The sequence below is a fragment of the Triturus cristatus genome, chromosome 3_1 (genome assembly GCF_964204655.1).
Source record: "Triturus cristatus chromosome 3_1, aTriCri1.1, whole genome shotgun sequence".
NCBI lineage: Eukaryota > Metazoa > Chordata > Amphibia > Caudata > Salamandridae > Triturus > Triturus cristatus.
Window position 1 is genome coordinate 490,457,026 of NC_140583.1, and position 23,451 is coordinate 490,480,476.

Sequence of the window (23,451 nt, forward strand, 5' to 3'; positions counted from 1 at the left end):
CTCTTCTTTCTTATTCTTCTTGATTGCATCCCCTACAAATTATGTAAACGTAGCTGTAAGGACAATGACATAAATCAGAATTATTCATACATTATCTTCTTCATTACCACACTGTTTCATAAAGCACTCTTCATAAGAGAATTCTCTGAAATCATACCTGAAGCTGTTCTGGCTTCTTCAGCTTTAATTTTCCCGTTTTATAACCATCGTAATGTTCAAATAGTTCAAAGAATCTAAACAAATCAAGACATAATAAATATTTTCTATTATGTTCTGGCTTCTTCAGTTTTAATTATCCCATTTTATAGCCATCATAATGTTCAAATAGTTCAGAAAATCTAAACAATTAAGACATATTAAAAAAAATCCTATTACAGTATATTAATTATAGTGGTACACTTGCAGAATAAAGTTGAATATGTGCACTAAGACAATGTGTTGCATTAAGTAAAGATTTCATCTGGAGCAAATCCACTTTTGAAAATTCTAGCTCTTTGTGCAATTGTAAGCGTAGCCAATGGGTTTTGCTCAAGGCCAATTTACACCACGTTTGCTGCTTATGCAGCAAAGGATGGAGCTAAATACTGATGAACTGAAAGTAACCACCCAGGCCAATGTATTTTAATAGATTTTTTTTTTAGTATGACCAGTACTTCATTATCAGAGCAATCTCACAACTTTGACACACTGAGAGCCAAATGCCCCAACGTTTCTGCCACTGGATAAAATGTCTACGGGCAAAAACTAACCAATCTGTAGAGCAAAACCGAAAATCTTTTATTAAATCTAAACCAAAACCACAACTATTAGTTTTATCAATGGATAAGTGTATAATCAATGGGTCAAAGCCAATGAGGCAATTCACTGTGAGATATCTTGAATCAGTGACTGCTGTAAAATGGTTTGTTACTGAAATTTGAGGAACAACGACAATGATTTTCCCCTCATAGGGAGGGTGACTAAAGCATCTAATCAATAATTATATCTCACTTTCTGAACACTCTTTTTTGCAACAACTAGGCGATTACTGCATGTTTCGCTTCCACAATCTACAAGTAGGAGATTCAAGAGAATGACTACTATTGGTTATGCCCCAATTAACATGGAATACTGATCTTGGCCAGTTAAACAGTATGTTTGCAAATATGTCTACAGTGATAGTTATCTTAGAGCAACTTTTCTCATTTCTTTGTGAAGAACAAAAAAGTGTGTATGTTGAGATGAGATATGAGTCTTTGGCTCACTAAAAATTAAAGGCAGTGATATGTTATACCCCACTGATGGATTAGTTATCACCCTTGCTCTTAATTGAAGTTATGCCACATTTAGTGGTGGCGGCCCATACATTATACAATAATTAAGTGGTTAAATGTGCATGGGAAAATATACTGGCACCAGCACAAATTGATCTATTTCACAACAAGCAAGCACTGGCGAAGCCATTAGAACTGGAACTGGCTGTAGGCCTTTTGGTTTTGACAATGCTTGTTTTCTTTTCAATTTTTTGGGGGGTGAAATTTTACTGCGAAAGCATTCAATCATGTCTGCCAGTGCATAGACACACATTTATTTGCCCGCACAGTCTGCCATACTGGAATGGTTTTTGTAATAATGTTGTACAAATATGACAGAGATGATTGCACGTGTAATGACATGCATGCACAAGCAGTGCCATCTTTAAATATTTGTATGCAAAAAAACACATGCAAAGATGCTAATGTGTTAATACATGTAGCATCTTTGAGTAGTTAAATCCCATTCAAAGATAGCTGTCTCTTTGCGTATGCAAGGATGACTATCTTTGAATGCTTTTAAAGTTGGGAGAGAGACACTTGGAGTGTCGAGAGGGATGCAGTGCCCTGCCAGCAGAAGTAAAGGCATAGTAGGAATGTCTGGGGAGCTGCTGGGTCCTTACAAAGTAAAAAAAAAAAATTGCATGGCACTGAAGGGGACTATTTTTTGTGTGGGTGAGAACATTGTGCTAGCACAGAATAGCATCATTCACATAGAAGGGAGCCAATGGCTGAAGTGGGCTCACTGCCCCTTTGCTATAAGCTTTGGCAGGCGAAGAAAAATGCAACTGGCACTGTAGCAGAACAATGGATGAAGAGGACTGCCTGAAAACCTACATATGTAAATATGAATGTATTTTACCAGGCATTGATTAGAAAAGCAACAGGTCTCTGTAACACCAGAACATAAAATATGATAACAATGCATCTTAACATAAAATTAATAGCAACACACCCTCAAAAATTATTATTCTAATTCCCCTGCAACAAAAACAATCTTTGAACCATTGTGTTCTGACAAATATTGAAAATTACTGTAAACCCAATCATGACACTTTATGGGCCAGATGTACGACCATTACATTTTGCGACTCGCAAATTGCAATTTTTAGAGACTCGCAATTTGCGAGTCGCCTAATGAAATGTACTAATGTGCCTCAGATGCATTATTGATTCCCAATGAGGTCGCAAATGGCATGCCTCATAAATATTCCTGAGACAGTTCGCAATTTACGACCCATTGGAAATGGGTAATAACGCAGGGATGGTGGCTTGCTGGGGACAGCAGACCACTATGTCAGTGCTTGCCTTTGAATAAAGCAACTTTTTTTCCCCTCTTAAATGCAGGCAATTTTTCTTCAAGGAAAATGGAACGCGTTTCAAAAAGAAAAATGAAAAGTTTCTATTTAATTTTTTAAGAGTAAGCAGTAGTTTGTAGGATCACTGCCTGCACTTAAAAAACGTTTTATCTGGCAGTCACAAAGGGAAAGGGTTCCCCTGGGGACCCCTTCCTGTTTGCGACTGGCTTACCACCTACTTGAAGTAGGCGGTAGACTGCGGTTGTGTTGCAACCGCATTCCACTTGCAAAACAATTGTACATGCCCTTTGCGACTCGCTACAAGGAAGCGACGCCCTTAGCACACCCCTTCCTCATAATCACTCGTAAACCCTATTTTGCACGGACTTCCAAAATAGGGTTAGTACATTCCACAAGCAATTTTAGCGACTGCAAAAGGCCACATTCTACATTTGCGACCGCTAAAAACGGTCGTACATCTGGCCCTATATGTATAAGACTTTTCCTCGCCCTTAACATAACTAACCTTTACTGCAAGCCTTATCCTTATGCATAACCTTCGTAATGCGCCAAAGCCCAAGTCTAACCCCTGCCATCACTCTTTAGCTTACATTCATTGTAAACTTTCCAGCTCCCTTAGTAAAGAACCTGACCAATTAGCGCAATAAGTAGAGTCGCAATTAGACTAAGAATCCACATGGATTAAAGGTATGCCCACTATCTGAGAATAATTGAGACCTGCTAGTATAGTCCCAGGGCCTTGCAATCTACAATCCACAAATGAATAAAAGGTCTTAAAACAGAAGTCTGAACACAAAAAAATAAAAAATATAATTCTAGGAGATTTCAAATGGGCCCTTAAATATCCGTATTCATGGTGATCCTTAAACAAAAACTTTTTCAGTCCAGTATGCTTCCTCGAAAAGTATTTCAGTTACTGATCTTTTTGATTGACAGATTAACTTACTTGATCACTTAATTCCATCAGTGCATTTTAGGATCTTATATAAAAAAGCATATTGTTTTATCATGGAGTCTAAGCACAATCTTGAAAACACTTTCAACATTGTGTGGCTGGAGACAAGTCCTTGGTACTGGTTGTAACGGACCTTCATGGAGCTCGTGAGGCCTAGCTGGAGGAGCTGAATGAACACACGACCACACAGTACGCAAGTATGGGCCGGACGTCCCGAGCGACCACTGCCCGTTTATTTAAGCTCTCTGGCCACGCCTGGGCAGTGAGGGATATAAAGTATAGAAGCCCTTCCAGGCTAACATCCGGGTCCTGCTTGCACGGTGCCCAGACCGCTACACTGGTGTCATTGGAAACTGACGACAGACGCCGCAAGTCTAACGAACTGTCGAGAGCGGCCGGAACAGCCGAGATTAGCTGGGGAGTTGAGCGTGGCTGGTGGACCTACACCATCACTCCTTAGCCCCCACAAAAGCCCCCACAGCTGCAAAAGTCAGCAAGATGTGAGAGGCACCAGACGAGAACATCCTAATTTGCCCTCCCTCTTGCCTTGGATTTGCCTGGGAATTCCGCTGTTGCAGTTGCAGCAGTGAGCCGCGGTGCATGGGGGGCAGAGGAGGTTGAGGCTGCTTTCTTCTTTTATCATGGCCAGCTGGCCCCTGTTAGAGGTCAGTTACTATGGACTTAACAGCTGCAAATTAATTACCAATTAACGGGTGGAGAGAACGCCCTGATAATGGCACATCACTGGTCTATCCACCCCCGGGACCCCGAAGACAAGCCCGGAGCCAGGCCCACATTTCCACTTCTTCACAGCCAGCATAAACGGGTTAGCAGAAGAGGCGCGGCTGTATCCTCTGAAGTGATTCACCGACCTGTTTCTTTAGCGAGGCATGAGAAGACCCTGATGAGTCGTGAGAGCTGTGAGAGTTGCTCCACTAGATGCCGTAGCAGGGGGAGGAATCATGTTACTGCGGAAGTGGCCTGGCTTGGTACAGGTGCGGCTTGTGGTTTGGGTAGGTCCTCTCGCTTGCACACAAACACCCGAAAGCAACCTAATGGGACTACGTGCAGCTAGAGCCACAGCTACCTGCAGCCACCTAGCCACTTTTTGCAGTAGCTGCACCAGGCATACTGCCTGATCTTCAACAACTGTAGTCCTCTCGCTGTCTGATTCAGACACACCTCACGCTGACCACAGGCAGCCACAGGGGAACCTTCACAGCCTACTCAGGATATACAGCTGACAAGTTCAAAGCATAAAGTTAGAAACTTAAAGTTGGTCAACGACGCACACGGAGACGGCTGGTGTAGGAAACTGGGCTTTTTTGCAGTAATCCCCCTCCCCCGAACGTTCTGCCCACTTTTTCGCTACTAGATGCTGATTTTTGACTCTGAGAGTGTACTGAGGCCAGCTAACTAACTCTCAGTACCAGTGCTCCTTTCTTAAAAAAGAGTCTTGAGATTGTTTCCCGATTGGCTAATGACTTGAGCACCCCTAGTACATGTTACCCTAGGTACCTACTGCATGGGTACTAAAGAGGGTCACTAAAGGCTGTAGCAAATCCTTGCCAGGTTTGGAGACACCAGGACCTCCAGGAGATGCCCGGCACCAATATCAAGCGAGCTGAAGCACTTGCAGCGACCAAGGCTTGTTCGTGGTAAAGACTGAAACAGCATAAAAGCAAGACCTACCGTCAAGGGACGTTAGGATCCACCAGGCCAGCACCGAAAGTGGCCCTGCTGCCCTGTTTCTCCGCTTCACCAGGTGACCCAGACTTAGAGTAAGTCTCTAACCAACTGCGACCCGACGTCTCAAAGCACCTCTGCACCCACACCCCGAGTCTGAAGGAGATGATGGCGTCAACGTGGACCTGAGACCCGAAAGAGCTGAGCCCACCCTTGGGTTTGGCCAGACAGGTCACCCACTAATCACCGGCAGCCTCTTTCTACGGGAATTGAGAACCGCAAGTCTACAGCTGCTGACCCGGCCAGACAAAGCCCCACTGCACAAGAGACCCCACAGCCTGAGTTCGAGTGGACCGACAGTGTCCCTGTGTGCCCAAGACCCTCAAGACTTGAGCCTCACTGTGGGTTCTACCGAAATGCCCCCCCCCCCCCCCCCAAGTCCCTGCTTGCAGCATCTTCTGACAGGTACCATTCCCCATTAACTTAAACCTCTGCACCCTGACGTTCCACAGCCGACCGAGGTGACCTGTTGGTGCTACCTTGGGCCTTGCCCCATACTTACCTTAAGTCCAAAAGAACAGTCCTGTAAGTCATTGTCAAGTGACTGAATGCAATAAAAGTGTTTCCTCCATATGATAACATTACCACTTTAACGATACAATACAGTGCATTTTGTAAGTCCTGAAAAATCACTACGTCGAAACGTACTTACTTGATTACGATGATCTTGGTGCCTAAATTCATATAAAAATGTATTGGGTGTGTGTCATTTACTGACTGTGCATTTAATAAATGTTCAAAACTATCCTCTGATAAGCCTAAACTGCTCGCCCACACTACCACAAAAGAGAGCATTTTGCACGGACTTCCAAAATAGGTTTAGTACATTCCACAAGCAATTTTAGCGACTGCAAAAGGCCACATTCTACATTTGCGACCGCTAAAAACGGTCGTACATCTGGCCCTATATGTATAAGACTTTTCCTCGCCCTTAACATAACTAACCTTTACTGCAAGCCTTATCCTTATGCATAACCTTCGTAATGCGCCAAAGCCCAAGTCTAACCCCTGCCATCACTCTTTAGCTTACATTCATTGTAAACTTTCCAGCTCCCTTAGTAGTGAACCTGACCAATTAGCGCAATAAGTAGAGTCGCAATTAGACTAAGAATCCACATGGATTAAAGGTATGCCCACTAGCTGAGAATAATTGAGACCTGCTAGTATAGTCCCAGGGCCTTGCAATCTACAATCCACAAATGAATAAAAGGTCTTAAAACAGAAGTCTGAACACAAAAAAATAAAAAATATAATTCTAGGAGATTTCAAATGGGCCCTTAAATATCCGTATTCATGGTGATCCTTAAACAAAAACTTTTTCAGTCCAGTATGCTTCCTCGAAAAGTATTTCAGTTACTGATATTTTTGATTGACAGATTAACTTACTTGATCACTTAATTCCATCAGTGCATTTTAGGATCTTATATAAAAAAGCATATTGTTTTATCATGGAGTCTAAGCACAATCTTGAAAACACTATCAACATTGTGTGGCTGGAGACAAGTCCTTGGTACTGGTTGTAACGGACCTTCATGGAGCTCGTGTGGCCTAGCTGGAGGAGCTGAATGAACACACGACCACACAGTACGCAAGTATGGGCCGGACGTCCCGAGCGACCACTGCCCGTTTATTTAAGCTCTCTGGCCACGCCTGGGCAGTGAGGGATATAAAGTATAGAAGCCCTTCCAGGCTAACATCCGGGTCCTGCTTGCACGGTGCCTAGACCGCTACACTGGTGTCATTGGAAACTGACAACAGACGCCGCAAGTCTAACAAACTGTCGAGAGCGGCCGGAACAGCCGAGATTAGCTGGGGAGTTGAGCGTGGCTGGTGGACCTACACCATTACTCCTTAGCCCCCACAACAGCCCCCACAGCTGCAAAAGTCAGCAAGACGTGAGAGGCACCAGACGAGAACATCCTAATTTGCCCTCCCTCTTGCCTTGGATTTGCCTGGGAATTCCGCTGTTGCAGTTGCAGCAGTGAGCCCCATACTTACCTTAAGTCCAAAAGAACAGTCCTGTAAGTCATTGTCAAGTGACTGAATGCAATAAAAGTGTTTCCTCCATATGATAACATTACCACTTTAACGATACAATACAGTGCATTTTGTAAGTCCTGAAAAATCACTACGTCGAAAAGTACTTACTTGATTACGATGATCTTGGTGCCTAAATTCATATAAAAATGTATTGGGTGTGTGTCATTTACTGACTGTGCATTTAATAAATGTTCAAAACTATCCTCTGATAAGCCTAAACTGCTCGCCCACACTACCACAAAAGAGAGCATTTGGGAATATTATTTTAATCCTTGTAAACCGGTAGGGGTTGCGTGGACTCTGTACAGTGTACCTCATTTTTGGTGGATTATATATAAAGCCAGCCTCCTACAGATGGGCCTTGCAGGATTTTCTCCCTCAAGAGTTAGCACGTGGAGGAGAGCTAAAGTGGCTGACGAGCTGGCATCAGGGCATAAGCGTGGGCAGGGAGGTACAGCAGTGGCCAGCCCTTATAGTCCTTTACACTCCTGGTTAAGCTCCAAAGTGCCCCTTAGGCCTAAACACTGAATCTAACAGCTCAGGTATTCTCAGGTTAACAAGGGACGCAGGCAACTGGACACTCTTTGTGCACAAGGGCACTAATGGATGTTTGTGACAATGCCGCAGCTGGATATTGGGGGGCCACCTCGCCCAAAGGAGAGCCAAAGGAACGAGTACGCCAATCAACCTGTTCTCACTAGCATGGAAACTCTCCCATAGACTCATACCAACACTGTATAAGCGCAATGGCAAAATGAAGGATGTTAAAGACAAACGCATGAACTGTCAGTCAGGGACCCACACCTTTGAGAGGGCTACCCATTCGAAAGGGCACTGCAGATGACACCATCTGGCCGAGCGCTAAAAGCTTGCATAACATTAAAACAAACGATAATCAACACAAAAGCAATTTAGCCAATAAACCTTCTGAAGTAAACATGCCTTCTGGATCTGAGACCATGCAACAAAGAATAATGAACAAAAGCGCAAGAAAGTAGAGGGGAGAAGAGTTGGCCTAACTGCGAGGGCGGTCAACCTCAAATCTGGGGAACCGGGTTCGAGTATCGGCAAGGACGCGCAACATCCTGTGATTCTGGGCAAATCACTTAATCTCCCCGTGACTAACAAAAATGAATGTGTCCTCATGTAATGCAACTAGTGCTTGTGTAAAGCGCTATGATACCCGGTACCCTCGGGTCAAGTTTGCGCTATATAAAACACTTAAAAAATGGTTTTTTTCTAAAATACTATAGAGTATTTCCTCAAGAAAAAAACCATCTCAAATGTTTGGTTGATAACCAAAAGCCGCTTGCAATATAAATGTGCATGAGCCCTCAAAGCGTATTCTCCCACCCCCAGCAAGCCTGTGCCGCATACACATTTCATCTTGTCCCCAGTTGAGGAAGGACAATTTGATGATAAAACTGTCATCTGACTGCACCTCAATGGACTTAGAACTTAGATCTCAGGGTGTAGCTCGATCTCCTACTATAAACCCAATGGGGGGCTGGCTCTAATAGCATTAGTAGTCTGGGAGACTCCATATCACTCCTTGACTGAAGGCATTGTCTGCCGCCCCTTCCCCAACACATTGTAGCTGATGCACAAGTGTAATTCTGGAGCCCTCAATGTCAACAACCATTTTTATAGCAAATTAGAGGGCAAGTGGGAAGGTGGAGGGGAAGGCCGAGTTCATTGAAGACCTTAATCCAAGCAACCTATTGTGTTATGGCAAAACAGAGTCCAATGGCAGAACGAGATAACTATACAGAAGGAGTGATACTACCATTCCTACTCAAACGCAGCATAAGCAAACAACATTACATATCTAGTGCTCACAGGGCAGCCGAGATAAAATCTACAAATTCGACCAGTATTATCTCCGGTCAAACAATGAGTAAAGTTTTAGTTCTATCAATGTTGAACATATACGCTCTTTTGACATCTAACGAATGAAGAGCTCTTTCCGTAACAGAATCAGGTTGAGGGAAGAAAACTGGCAATACAATGGATTGATATGAAATTGTGAGAGTACCTAAAGTAAGAATTTAGGGTTGGTTCTAAGAACCACATTGTCTTTGTGTATTTGGAAGAATGGTTCTTCTAAGGTTACTGCCTGGAGCTCAGTAACACATCTGAGTGAAGTAATAGCGACTACAAAAGCCACTTTCCATGATAGGAATTGAAGGGGGCAGGAGTGTAGAGGCTCAAAAGAAGATTCCATGAGTCTTGTGAGTACTATATTATTGTTCCATGAAGATGCAGGAGGAATCCTGAGTGGAATCACACATTTAAGTCATTCCATGAAGGCTTTAATGATTAGAATTTTGAAAAGGAAAAGGTGTTGTCAATTTTGAAGATACACAGCCATGGCAGAGAGATGTAAGCATATAGAGGTATATGTTCTGTATGGTAGCTGTGAAAGGGTCAATTTGTTTTGAGTGGCAGTAGCAATCAAAACGCTTCCATTTTGATGCAAATCAGGCCCTACTGGTAGGTTTTCGTACTTCTTTAAGAATGTCCTTATTCTGCTGCTAAGTTAAGAAAACCAAATTCTATGACCTCAGGAGCAAGAGCGCTTGGTTGAGAGTTTTGGGATCTGGGTGTCAAGATTTGTCTGTGATTTCACATGAGAAGATCCGGCCAGTTGGAGAACTTCTCATGTGGAACTACTGAAAGGTATAGTAATGTTGTGAACAAAGGCTGACGAGCTCAAGAGGGAGCTACTAGGATCATTGTTAGAGATATCTGCCTGAGCTCCCGACCCAGAAATGGAAGGAGAGGGAGAGGTGGAAAAGCGTAGGCAAATATCTTTGACTAACTCATTCAGAGTGCATTGCCCATGGATAGTAAGTGGGGGAACCCAGAGGTGAAGTGTAGGCATTTTGCGTTTTCTGCTAGGGTGAAAAGATCTATTTGAGGAAAGCCCCACTTTTGGAAGTAGGTTAGAAGGAATTGTGAGTGGAGTTCCACTCGTGGACTTGTTGCTGCATCCTGCTGAATAGGTTTTGAAAGCTGTTATCTGTTCACAGAAGGTATTCCGCTAACAGGTGAATGTGGTGATGAAGAGCCCAGTTCCAGATGGTCTGAGATAGTTATGAGAGTTGTGCAGAACGTGTATCCACTGGTTTTGAACATAATACATTGCTGCCAGGTAGGAAAGCTTTCAGTGCCAGGTTAACAGCTTAAAGCTTTTGACAGTTGATATGCAGAAATTGGTGCTTGACATATGGGTTTGATAAGCCAGTCATCCAGGTATGGTAATATGTGGACAGCTTGTCTTCGGAGATATGCTGTGACCACTGCTAGACATTTGGTGAACACTCAAGGTGCAGTGGTTATCCATGTTTGCCCACTATGATCAATCTTGGATATTTGCGATGAGCTGGGTGTACTAGAATGTGGAAGTAGGCGTCCTTTAAATCTACCATGATGTTGAAGAGGGACGGGCTCTTAAGCATCTTTGAGGATAAGAGCTTGAACTTCTTGTTTGAAGTAATGTTTGATGCTCCTGTGACACCCTGTGAACACGAAGTGGAATGTTGGGTGGAGTGGTAATGAGCTCCAGACAATAGCCATGTTGGATAATGGCTACAACTCACTTGTCTGGTGTGATGGATTGTCATGTGGGTAGGTAATTGTGAATTCTGCTCCCGACAGGTGATATGTGATTAGGGGAATAATAGGGTAGTCACTGTTTGGTTGTGGGTGTTGCTCCATGGGGGAGGCACCCCTACCTCTACCTCTGGTGTTGGTTCCCCTATAGGAGTCACTGTAGTATCCCTTAGAGTATGAGCTCTGACCCTGCTGCTTTTGTTGGGAGGTGGAAGATCCGAAGAGTTGGATTTGGAGGCTTCACGGTATCCTCAGCGACAAAATATCCCACGGCTAACAGGTGTTTGAAGTGCCTCCATAGCTTTTCAATTTTTTCGAATGTGGAATCCACCATAGGGTCAAACAGATGTTCCTTATCAAAGGGCATGTTTAAGATTGCTTGTTAACCCTCAGGCTTAAACTCTGAGATTCGAAGCCAAGTGTATCGTGGAAGTAAAATCTAATGCACACCGTATGAAAGTGTTAGTGATAATGTTACACTCAGACCCTAAATGTAACCATGTTTTTTATGATCCTCTGGGAGATATTGAAGTAGATCTTCCATTTCGTCCCAGTGAGTGTGGTTATAGTGTGCTAGGAGAGCTTGTGAGTTGCTAATACGCCGATGATTGGCAGCCTGTGTTGCAACTCTTTTTCCTGCAGCATCTATCCTTTTACTCTCTTTTTCAGGAGGTGGAGTGTCTCCAGTGGCCTCAGAGTTGGTGCGCTTGCATGCTGTGGTGGTAATTAGGGAGTATGGTGGTAACTGTCCTCTAATGTAAATAGGGTCTGGTGGTGCGGGTTTGTATTTTTTTAATCTACCCTAGGCATGACAACCCTAGCCCTAATAGGAATTTTAAATAGGTCCTCAGTATGCATAAGCATATCTTTTAACATGGACAGCTTCTGAGTAGCCCTATATGTGGTGGAAAGCATGTCAAAGAGGAAGTCATCCTCTAAAGGCTCTTTAAGAAGCTCCACATTGTGAAAAGCAGCAGCCCTGGATTCAACCTCCTGTTAAAAGGTAGCATCTTCAGGAGGAGAAGAGCATGCAGTATAAATATCAGGATTTGTGCCAGCAAGGAAATCCATGTCTTAGCTGTCAGAGGGGTCATATCCCTTTGCCAGCCTCCAGTGTCTGACTTTGGAGACCCTTGTGGTGAGGCATCTATTGGCTATTCTAGAGAAGATGGTGGTGCAGGAATGTGTGGAAATGGTGGAGGTGAAGGTGGAGTTGGTATGGGAGGTGAAAGAGGTGGAGAGCGGGTAGCTTTGTCCACAGTTTCCTTTTTGGGAGAAACTGACATGTCTAAAGCTTCTTGAAAAGTAAGCTTCCTTTTAGGTGGTGGAGGAGAAGAAGGTGTAGCAGGCATACATCCAGTATCCGCCTGGATTTGAATTTTCTTCTGGAGCATGTCGAGTTTCCCCTGTAGCTTGTGCAGGATTGGTTCCACCTGTGTGTCGGAACCAAGCTTGGAGGTCGGCTTCGACTACTTCGGCTTTGAAGCTTTCGGCTTGGAAGTAGACTGCGCACTCGGTGCCGAGGTGGAAGATGGACGCTTTCAGCTCGGTACTGAAGATCGACCCGAAGCCAGTTGGTGGTCTCGGTCCGAGGAAGTAGATGGCTTTGACTTCTCATGCACTTTCAATGCCGAGCCTGAAAGGGTGGCATCCGTAGCAGTTCTTCGGTGCCGACTATGGTTAGATAGCAGTGGTGACAAGGGGACCTGAGACATTGAGACCTGCAGTGATGACTGGTTCTTGGTAGGGTTATTCTGGAAGACAAGAGCAGGGGGAGGTGTACTCACAGGTTGTTGAGTTGGAGAAATGTTCTCTACCTCAAAGTCCTCTTCACGTTTGGAGCACAAACTTTCATAGAAAGAGAAGACCCCCTCCTCGACGATGGATGGCTGCTCCTACGAAGGCTCCTCACCAAAGATGTCAGGAGTGCCATCAGTGGCTCGGTAAGACATCTCAAGGCAACCAGCGGTGCGATCCCGAACTGTCTTTTTGGAGTGGAAGAACTTTCAGGCATCGCAGACCGCTTTGTTGTGCTCAGGGGACAAGCACAAGTTGCACACCGAGTGTTGGTCTCTGTGACTTTACTTTGCATGCAAATGCAGAAAGAACTGAAAGGGCATGCATTCCCTGACCAGGGAAGCAGTTATGGGAAGACTGGTAACAGGGGACGGGGTAGGCCTGCAAAAGGTTTGGTCAAACGGAGACGCACTGGCGGCGTTTTCAATGTAAGTTGCAGAAGGAAAAGCTAGAGCGACAACAATATCGTCAAAGACAGAGAAAAGGACCAGAGAATTGAACTGAAACGGAGTCGAAAACACTGATCGGAGGCACACACGTCCGAACCTGACAGCGGAGAAAAAGCAATCTAACAATGGAGTTGATGCCCATGCGTATTACCACTGAGAGGAGTCACTCAACCTTGTGACTCGAAAGCCTTCTGCGAAGTAAAACAACTTGCACAACTCCGAACCCAACACTAGAGGGCAGGAGTAGCACGAGTATGCAGAGCATGAGTGCATCACTAGAGGGCAGGACTATGCAGCAGCACATGCCATCGAACACCAGGTTACAGGAAATAATGGAAATCTCCTATCAAGCGGCACAAAAAATCAAACATCAACTTCCGTGCAGACTAGCAGTAGCAGCTCCTCCGAACGTTTCAGTGTCATTCAAGAATTCACCAACCCACGCAGCGAAGCCACAGACATCACCCCATCCCTTGACCTCTGCGACAAGCTTGGAACCTATTTCCACCTCAAGATCAAAAACCTCTACGACAACTTCATCGGCCATACACCAGGAGCCACAGACGGCCCCCCCACACCCCAGAAACACTAGCCAGCCCACCATCTCCAACTGGACAACGATCATGGCCGAAGATGCCGCCTCGACCATGAAAAGCATCCACTCGAGGACCCCCACTGACCCCTGCCCCCTCTCATTTACCACAGAGCCGCGGCCTCCATTGCACCTGAACTACAACACACCATCAACACCACCTTTAAAACAGGCACCTTCCCAGATGACTGGAAGCACGCAGAAGTTAGACCCCTGCTCAAGGAGCCCACAGCTGACCCCACCGACCTCAAGAACTATCAGCCCATCTCGCTCCTCCCCTTCACAACCAAAGTTGCAGAGAAAACAGTCAACAGGAAACTGACACGGGGAGGCGGCTCGGGGCAAGATGGCGGCAGCGTAGAACTCCGCTGCGGAGCCTCTGCCTTTCCCTCCCACAGGGAACGAGAGACGGAGATCCTCCCCTTGGATTAGATTAGACGAGCTTACCGGAGGAGTTTACCGGATGCTGACTTTGGATGCAGCGCAGCGGCTTCTATTCCGGTTTCGGAGCCTCCGGGGGACCGGCTGCTGTTCCAGAGCAAGAACGGAGACGAGGGCAGTGAGACGCGGAGCGTCGGAGAACACGCCCATTCAGGTGGCTGGAACCCAGCGATGCTTTGCTAGAGGTTGGACCGAACTTTTAGTGGCAGCAAGCGGCGAGATCATCAAAAAAGTGCAGAGAGTCTTTCGAGGCTGGCTTTTAGCTATAAACTTTTGCATAATGCCACCAAAATCGCTGCTGCAACTGCGTGAGAAAATCCTGCTTTGATATTCCCTACAAACATAGAAACAACAGCAGGCAAGCCCCTGGAGAGTCGGATTGCTAAAAAGCAAGATTTGGGGGCTAAGCGGAGGGTGCCTCACGATAGATATAAAGCTGCCGGTAAAAAAGGAGGCATACCAATGGCTGTTGAGGAAGGAAAGGGGATACAGGAGAGTAACACTATAACTAATACACCAATAACACCCCAGCCGGCTATTACAGAGTTCTTTAAAACCCGGGATGGAGTGATTATCATGGATTTGAATTTGTCCAAGCTGCCACCCAGTCTGAACCCAGATAACTTCACTTCGGGCAGTGATTACTCTTCGACTGTGGCAGGGTTACGAGAATTACAAGTCAATAATTATCTTAGTAAAGATATACCCTGTGACCAGAGATCAGAGATTCAGGCTGTGGTATCTAATACTCCAGCTATAATACAGACATTTTTACCTGCTGTGGCAAAAGACCCCCATGCTCTAGGCTATAGGGCTGGAGACATTCCATACGAGGACGTGGACGTGGGTGGTGGTGCTATGTCTGACAAACCAACTGCAACGGTCGCTATTTCTGAGGCTACTTCAGACGGCCTGGATAAGTTTTTTCTTTTGACGGAGGATTCACGATCAGGGACCTCTGAATCAGAGGCTGCGCTCAGTGATTCCGATCTTATTGACATTACATCAGGGTCTAGCACAGTTGAAGCACCAGAAACAACTCGGAAACGCCATAAAAATTCACAGAGGTCTACAAAAGGGGCTAAGGGCCCCAAGCAGGCTCAAAAAAAATAAAAGGATGGTGCTTCTGGCTTAAAATGGGATTATTTAGACACTGGTATGATCTGCCCTCTTGAACAAGCTCCAAATTTGGGTGGCATCTCTACTCCAGAACAGCTAGGGGAACCCATAACAACAATGGATAAATCGATTGCAAGCCTCATTTTGGAGACTATTAAAGATCATCAGTCAGAGACCAGAGCAGATGGGAAAAAGTTAAGACAGGGCACAAAAAAATTGGAAGGGGCTATTCGAAAAGTAGGACGCACATGTGGCGAAATTTGTGAAAGACTGGATGCTATGGAATTAAGAACTGTCGCTGTTGAGAAAGATCTGGCGGCTGTGAGAGAGCAAACAAAAACACATGAGTCTCAACTGTCAGATGTAATGTGGAAACTGGAGGACTTAGAAAACCGACAGCGCAGAAACAATCTCCGAGTCCTGGGGATTAAGGAAGGTATGGAGGGGGAAGATATTCGGGGGTTTATGTTGGGTCTCTTCAAGGAGTCCTTCCCAGAGCTCATCGGCTGGGACTGGGATCGCGAGATCCAGAGAGTACATAGGTTTCTTTTTGTTCGCCATAACGTGCCTAACAGAGATACTAGCCAACCAAGGGCAATCTTGGGGTTTTTTTGGTAATTTCTCTTTGAGACAGACAATCTTTGAGAAAGCCCGCCCAGAGACTAGACGACAGTTTAATAGGGCTTCTTTTTTCGTACGTCCTGATTTCTGCCATATAACTGTGGAGCGCAGATGGCGCCTAAGGCAGTTAATCAAGCCATTCCAAGATTCTGGGTTCGAAGCTTTCTTGTTGGCCCCAGCAAGGTTAAAAACGATTGTCAAAGGGGCTGCTAGATTTTTCACATCAAAAATTCAGGCCAAAGAGTACTTGGTACAAGTTCAGGAGGAGAAGAGAAAGACTTAGGAGGAGTAATTTGGTTTAATTCTTTCTCCATATATGATTGATGATTCTGAGTAATATTTTGGGTAACATAGGGAGTAGTATGCTTGGCTAAATGGAAGGAAAGGGTGAAAAAAACAAAAAAAGGGATGGAAAAAAGAGGGGAAAAAAACGAAGTGGGGGGGTTAGGAGGCTCCATGGCGTTCAGCGTTGGCCCTATCACACAGACCGGTGTGGTCTGGCTGCTCTGCTATGGAGGGGGTGGGGGGGCTGTAAGGCTCTAGGGAGGGGGAGCAGGGGTGGGTGGGTGGCACTGGGGGGGGTTTCTTTCGTTGGGGGCTGAAAGCAAAATACAGGTTAAGAAAAATGTGTATGTTTGTGTTATTTGAAAGTAAATTGGAAAAAATTTGAAAGACACTGGGTGGGCAAGGGGGAAAAAGATATATAATAATCTTCATGATGACTTTATACCGATGTTTTTGACCAAGATTAATAATTTGTATACGAACCGTATGATCATTTTGGGTGGACTGTGTGTTTATGATCATGGCTAAATTGCGTATTGCAACTGTAAATATCTGCGGCCTAAATGATGGGGTTAAGAGAAGAAGAATTCGAGAAGACCTTAAAAGTTTTACATGCAGACGTGATATGTCTTCCAAGAGACTCATATAGCTTGCAATGATTACAAAATATTAGATTCGCTGGGCTTTAACTTAATGGCTTACACAACACAAGGTGTCAGGACTAAAGGGGTAGCAATTTTGACAAAAAATAAAGATATTACAGGAGTGAGAAAGAATGTGGATAAACAAGGTAGATGGATAATTATCAAAGCTAGAAGCGGAGTTGGTATGTTTACTCTGTGCTCAATCTATGCCCCTGTTTTAGATGACCCTTCGGTGATAAATTTTCTAGCTTTGGAGCTCCCGTCCTGGCCTGAGCCTTATATAATTTGTGGTGATCTTAATATCAATGGAACAAAATATATGATTAATCAAGCAGCAGGAGCAAATAGGAACCGCAAACCTCAATCTTCTAATGCACTTAAAAATTTGATTAAAGACATTGGTTTAGTTGATGTATGGCCCAGTTTGAGAAATTCGGAGCTTGGATATACCTACTTTTCTGCGCCTCATCTTAAATTTGCTAGATTAGACTATTTTCTGGTGTCCCCCTCTCTCATGAAGGATGCTAAGATTGATATATTCCCAAGGATAATGTCGGATCATAATCCTCTGGTTTTTGAATTTTCCGTGTCAGGAGTGAGAGTAAGACACAATAAGTGGACTTTTGAGAAAGCATTACTCACCGACCATCAGGGCCGGACTGGGAACCAAAACCGGCCCTGGCAAAGTGCTCGGCCGGTCCCCCGGGGCTTGGGGGTGCCGCCGAGCTCTTTCCCAGGGCCGGTTTTCGGCCGATTTTGTTACAGGGCCGATTTTGCAGCTATGCTGCAAAAACGGTCCTGTAAATAAAACGGCCCCCAGAGACCCAAAACCGGCCCCCACCCGTGCGGCGCACCGGGGGATTGCCCGGTGCCCGCTACGGCCAGTCCGGGCCTGCCGACCATGAGTATGTGGGACACATGAAACAATGGATGGCTGAATTCTTTTATTTTAATAAAGGTAGTGCAGCTCCGGGAATAATTTGGGAAGCTTTTAAAGCATCTGTGAGAGGGGAGACATTGCGATACAGTCTGATTAAGCAGAGAAAGAGTTCAGAACAAGTTAAAGGCTATTATCAGAAAATTGCTTTGCTAGAGATGGAATTGATTGAGGCCGTTAATAAAGGCTGGGAATACACAAAGGTGACTGATTTTATAATGGTGACTAAAGCTTCATTGAATGATTTCTATTTGGATAAAACAGCTGGGAAATATCTGGCGAAAAAACAACAATGCTATGAGTACAGTGAGACAACTGGTCGAATATTAGCAGTTAAGGCGAGGCAACAAATTGCTATGGGTCATATTAAACGGATTAGAAATCTTCAGGGAGACATAGTTACGGACCCCATAGAAATCAGGGAAGCCTTCAAAAAGTACGAGGAGTTATACACTGCTGCTGCAATACCTGTAGAAACAGAGAGGTCATACGAAAATGAATTCTTATCTAAAATAAAAATATCTCGGGAGGAAGCTCTTTCCCTGGGTATAGAAATTTCGCAGGAGGAGCTTTATTTAGCTGTACAAGACCTTCCATAAGGTAAGGCCACCGACATGGATGGTTTACCTTTAGAATTTTATAAGATTTTCTTTAGCGTAGTAGGGCCAGAGGTATTGAGGTTATTCAAGGAAGTTAGGAATGGGGCAGCACCACCAGCATTTTGGGGGGCCGCTATTATTATTATTTTCTTAAAAAAGGGGAAAGATCCTTTGAACTTGGGTTCTTATAGACCCATCACAGTATTAAATAGCGACACAAAGCTATATTCTAAAATTTTTGCATCTCGTCTTAATAAAATCATGCCACAATTAGTGACAGCCTGGCAACATGGTTTTATCCAAGGGAGAGGGACGGACGATAATATCAGGCACCTTATTGCTTTATTTGATGCAACAGAAGTTCTTAGGAAACCCATGGCCGTGGCTCTGTTAGATGCCGAGAAGGCTTTTGACCGTGTCTCATGGGAATTCCTTTGGAAGTGCTTGGAAGCTAACAGGCTGGGGCTGGAGTTTATCGCAGCCATCCAGGCATTATATGTTAAACCTACGGCACGTTTACAAATGATGGGAGGAAAGTCTGAATTGTTTTTAATAGAAAGAGGAACGAGGCAGGGGTGTCCTTCCTCCCCTCTGCTGTTTGCGTTATATATAGACCCTTTTTTGCATTGTTTGGAGTCTTCTCCTAATATCTCCCCAATTACGCTGCACGGCTGGGAGGTCAAAATAATGGCATATGCCGATGATGTGGCAATAATTACATCAGAGCCCGATAGAACCATTGCAGAAGTTGAGCTACTGGCTGACCGATTTGGCTCATTTTCAGGCTATCGACTGAATAGAGCCAAGACTCAGATCTTGGCCAACAGATATACTACTACTGTCGATAGGAGGTTGGTCGACAAGGCTATATATTTAGATATACACATAAGCAAAGGTCGACGATATTATTGATATAAATCTTGCCCCTATAATTGGAAAAATAAAAAATGATATGCACCGATGGGATAACTTAAAGCTATCTATAATTGGCCGATGTAACTTAGTTAAAATGACCATCTTGCCAAAATTATTATATATTTTTCGTACGATCCCGCTCGAAATATCCAACGACTGGTTTAAATTAATAGAGCGGGAGATCTCTAGGTTTATATGGTCATATAAACGCACACGGAGATCGAATATTTACCTATCCCTGCCTAGAGATAGGGGAGGCCTTGGTCTACCTAACTTCAAACGTTATTATTTAGCAGCTTCTCTGCAGTACTACTGGCCACTTTTTGGCGCAGAAAAAAAAGTTAAATTGCAATAGATTCTAACTCTGTACCATCAATTTTTTAATATTTAATCGGACCATGCGCCAACGGTTGTCTATTAAAAATTTATGAACCTAGCTATTACAAGAAGGCCCGTTTTAAGACCCTATTGGCTGCATTTCGAAATTGGACTGGTATTAGGAAGAAAATGGGGATAGGTAGATACAGCAGATATACACCATTGATAGAAAATAAGCTGATGCCTGATGCTTTGTCAGACTGGCACGTACATAGATGGGGAAAGCTAGGGGTCCACAGGATAGGCGATCTTTTAAAAGGAGAACATATTGCATCCTTTGAGGAACTGAGAATTAAATTTAATATAGATCATCAAGACTTTTTAAAATTTCTACAAATAAGAGACTTCCTTCTTAAAAAAGCTGGTGGTGTAAAGGGATTTTCAGCTATACCACTTATGGAAGTCTTAAGTCATACATTTAAATTTACAATTTCTTCTCTTTATAGTTTATTACTGAGAAATGCTACGGATGATCTTCAAAAACACGCACTGAAATGGCAGGTTAGGATTGACGTCTTAGATTCATGCTTTATAAAATCTATAGAAATGGGCATTCTGGTTTTGAGATCTGCCAATTTGCGGGCACAACATTATAAGACTTTGTTTGACTTGTATATCACACCCGCGAAAATTGTTAAATGGGGGGGCATAGAAGGGACTCATTGCTTAAGATGTAAAGCTTATGAAGCAGATATAACTCATATTTTTGCAACATGCCCCGTTTTGGACCCACTAAGAAGTGAAATTACAATATTTTTGTTAACCGTCTTGAAAAAAGAAATTATACTCTCACCTCAGTTAATGATGCTCGGGGTAACGACACAAGATAGTCATAATAATGAACTTTTATTTATATCGATGGCAGTGCTGAGACTATGTATTGCCTCAGTATGGCTGGATCCCTCTCCCCCTTCTTTTTTACAATGGAAAACACGGCTGGTTCATATTTTTAATCTCGAAAGAGCACTTTATGCACAAAAGGGCAAAAAGAACAGAGAATTAGGAATGAAGATATGGAATCCTTTAAAAGATTGGGCGGATGGTTTAACTCAGTAATTATGATTAGAGTGTAGGATTTATATCTTGATTCTTTTCTTCACCTTGTCCACCTATGCTGATGTCGATTTTCTATTCTTCTTCGATGATGATCACTGTTAGAAATAAGATGCGGTTAGAAAATATGTGTTTTTGCTTTCTGTATTTCCGGAAAATCTTTAATAAAAAATAAATATAAAAAAAAAAAAAGGAAACTGACACGATTCATTGAAGAGAACGCCATCCTCAACCCGTCCCAATCCGGATTCCGAAGCAACCACAGCACAGAGACCGCCCTACTCGCACCACAGACGACATCCGCACCCTGCTGGACCAAGGCCACTCCGCAGCCCTCATCCTACTCAACCTCTCAGCGGCCTTCAACACCGTCTCCCACCGCACACTAGTCGCCAGACTACACGACCTAGGCATACAAGGAACAGCCCTGGACTGGATTCCATCATTCCTCACCGGAAGAAGCCAAAGGTTCAGACTCCCACCCTTCCTCTCCAACTACACGAAAATCACCTGCGGTTCATCACTGAGCCCCACCCTCTTCAATATCTACATGGCCCCCCTTGCAGCCATTGTCTGACAACACGGCCTCAACATAGTATCCTACGCCGATGACACCCAGCTCATGCTCTCCCTCACCAAAGACCCCACCACTGCCAAACTCAACTGCCAGAAAGAAATGCAAGACGTCACAGTCTGGATGACGAACAGCTGCCTGAAGCTCAATGCCGAGAAGACAGAAGTCCTCATCCTCGGTACCACCCCTTCAGCATGGGACAGCACCTGGTGGCCGACCGCCATCGGAAGCCCACCTACCCCCTCAGACCACGACAAGAACCTCGACATCGTACTCGACTCATCACTCACCATGAACCAACAGGTCAACGCCGTCACCTCCAGCTGCTTCAACACCCTCCGTATCCTCCGCAAGACCTTCAAGTGGATTCCCCCTGAATCAAGGAAGACAGTCACCCACGCACTCATCACCAGCAGACTGGACTATGGAAACGCACTCTACGCCGGCATCAACAAGTCCCTACTCCGCAAACTCCAGACAATACAGAACACCGCCGCCAGACTCGTCCTCTGCATCCCCCGACACGAACACATCAGCCAACACCTACGAAGTCTCCACTGGCTCCCCGTGGAGAAAAGAGTCACTTTCGAAATCCTCACTCACGCCTACAAATGCCAACACAACAATGGACCCCAATACCTCAACGACAGAATCAACTTCCACGTACCCAAAAGAAACCTCCGATCTTCCAACCTCGCACTGGCCGAAACCCAGCGCATCCACAGAGTCAGAGCAGGCAGAAGATCCTTCTCTCACATGGCAGCCAACATCTGGAACGAGCTACCGGCAGACATCAATCGCTCCCCCTCCCTGAACACCTTCAGGAAGACCATCCAGACCTGGCTCTTCGGCTAATCAGATCTGCAGATCCCCCCACCCCCCTCAGCGCCTTGAGACCCTGACGGGTAAGTAGCGCGCTTACAATTCCCTGATTGATTGATTGATTGATCCACTAAGGTGGGGGAGCGTCACCCCACAAGAAAAATACAATTATAATAACCATGCTGTAAGGGTGCAGGCGGTACGGGCCGGGTTGTACCGGCCGCAGAGCAGGGAAAGGAATGGCAAGCACACTCTAAAGTGTGCATGACAGTTTGGCCAGCCATCTTGGGCCGGCCAAACAGTCATGCACAGTTTGGATGATCCCCACAAGGCTGCATTACACAGCCTAGTGAGGAACATGCACCGATTCTCTATCCCCATCTGAGCACCGAACCACAGCACTGAGACCAATCACAACACTGCTGAAAGGCAGCGTTGTGATTGGCTAGGTGAGCCCTTTGTGCTTCCTGTTCCTGCATCACGATGGGAGATGAAGAGGACGGAGGAGAGCCAGCTGCCAGGAAGGTAAGTATGTCCCCCCCCTTTCTTTTTTAGCACCCTTCCTGCCCCACCACTACTTCCTGGTAGTAGCCACTACTGCAGACTAGTAAAAAATAAGAATGAGCAATGGACTAGAGTCCTCTCAAAAGGAGCGAGAAAGAGATTAAAAAAGCTAAAAACTAAGCAGCTGAAAAACTCATGTAATGGAGAGAATCAAATCCATATAGACTTAATTGGCAACACCCAATTACAATGTACCCTATTTTTTAGGCAAAGGCAGCACCCCAGAAAGCTAATGAACATCTGATAACAATGCAACACTCTGTATCCACAGCATCAATCCAGTCAGCACCAGTGCTTACTGAAAGAATTGCTCAGGGCGTCCCAGAATTATCTATTCTGTCTTAATCCAAGTCGAGGATTGAACAGATGACAAATTTCTCTCCAATACAAGGTCATGAATCAATCAAACTAACAACACCTATTGCACTGCCAAAACAGCAGGAACCAGACAATGCGGCAAGCTTAAAGAGCACCTCAAATTGGCCATTAACCATAAAAGCCCTAGTTGGTAACATTAGAGACAACTCGAAGACCGGAAAGGGCACAAACGATTCTTTACCGGTACAGTTGATCCTCACCCACAGTATGTAACTGAGAGTCGACACAACATATTAAACAGATCAAATGAGTTGCGCCTCCATAAACACATTCCAACATTAGTGGCGTAACCTCAGAAGACGCTGACGGAAGTTAT

General features: G+C 44.7%; 1 protein-coding gene across 17 annotated transcripts in view; it reads right to left on the minus strand.

The window, feature by feature from the left end:
- PPIP5K1 (diphosphoinositol pentakisphosphate kinase 1) overlaps window positions 1-23,451 on the minus strand; it is a 1,768,598-nt gene that overhangs the window by 908,268 nt on the left and 836,879 nt on the right. For all 17 annotated transcript variants that reach the window (XM_085644342.1, XM_085644333.1, XM_085644343.1 and 14 more), the window contains one exon: window positions 158-233. In XM_085644342.1, the coding sequence (XP_085500468.1) occupies window positions 158-233 (76 nt within the window). The remainder of the gene's footprint in view (window positions 1-157; window positions 234-23,451) is intronic.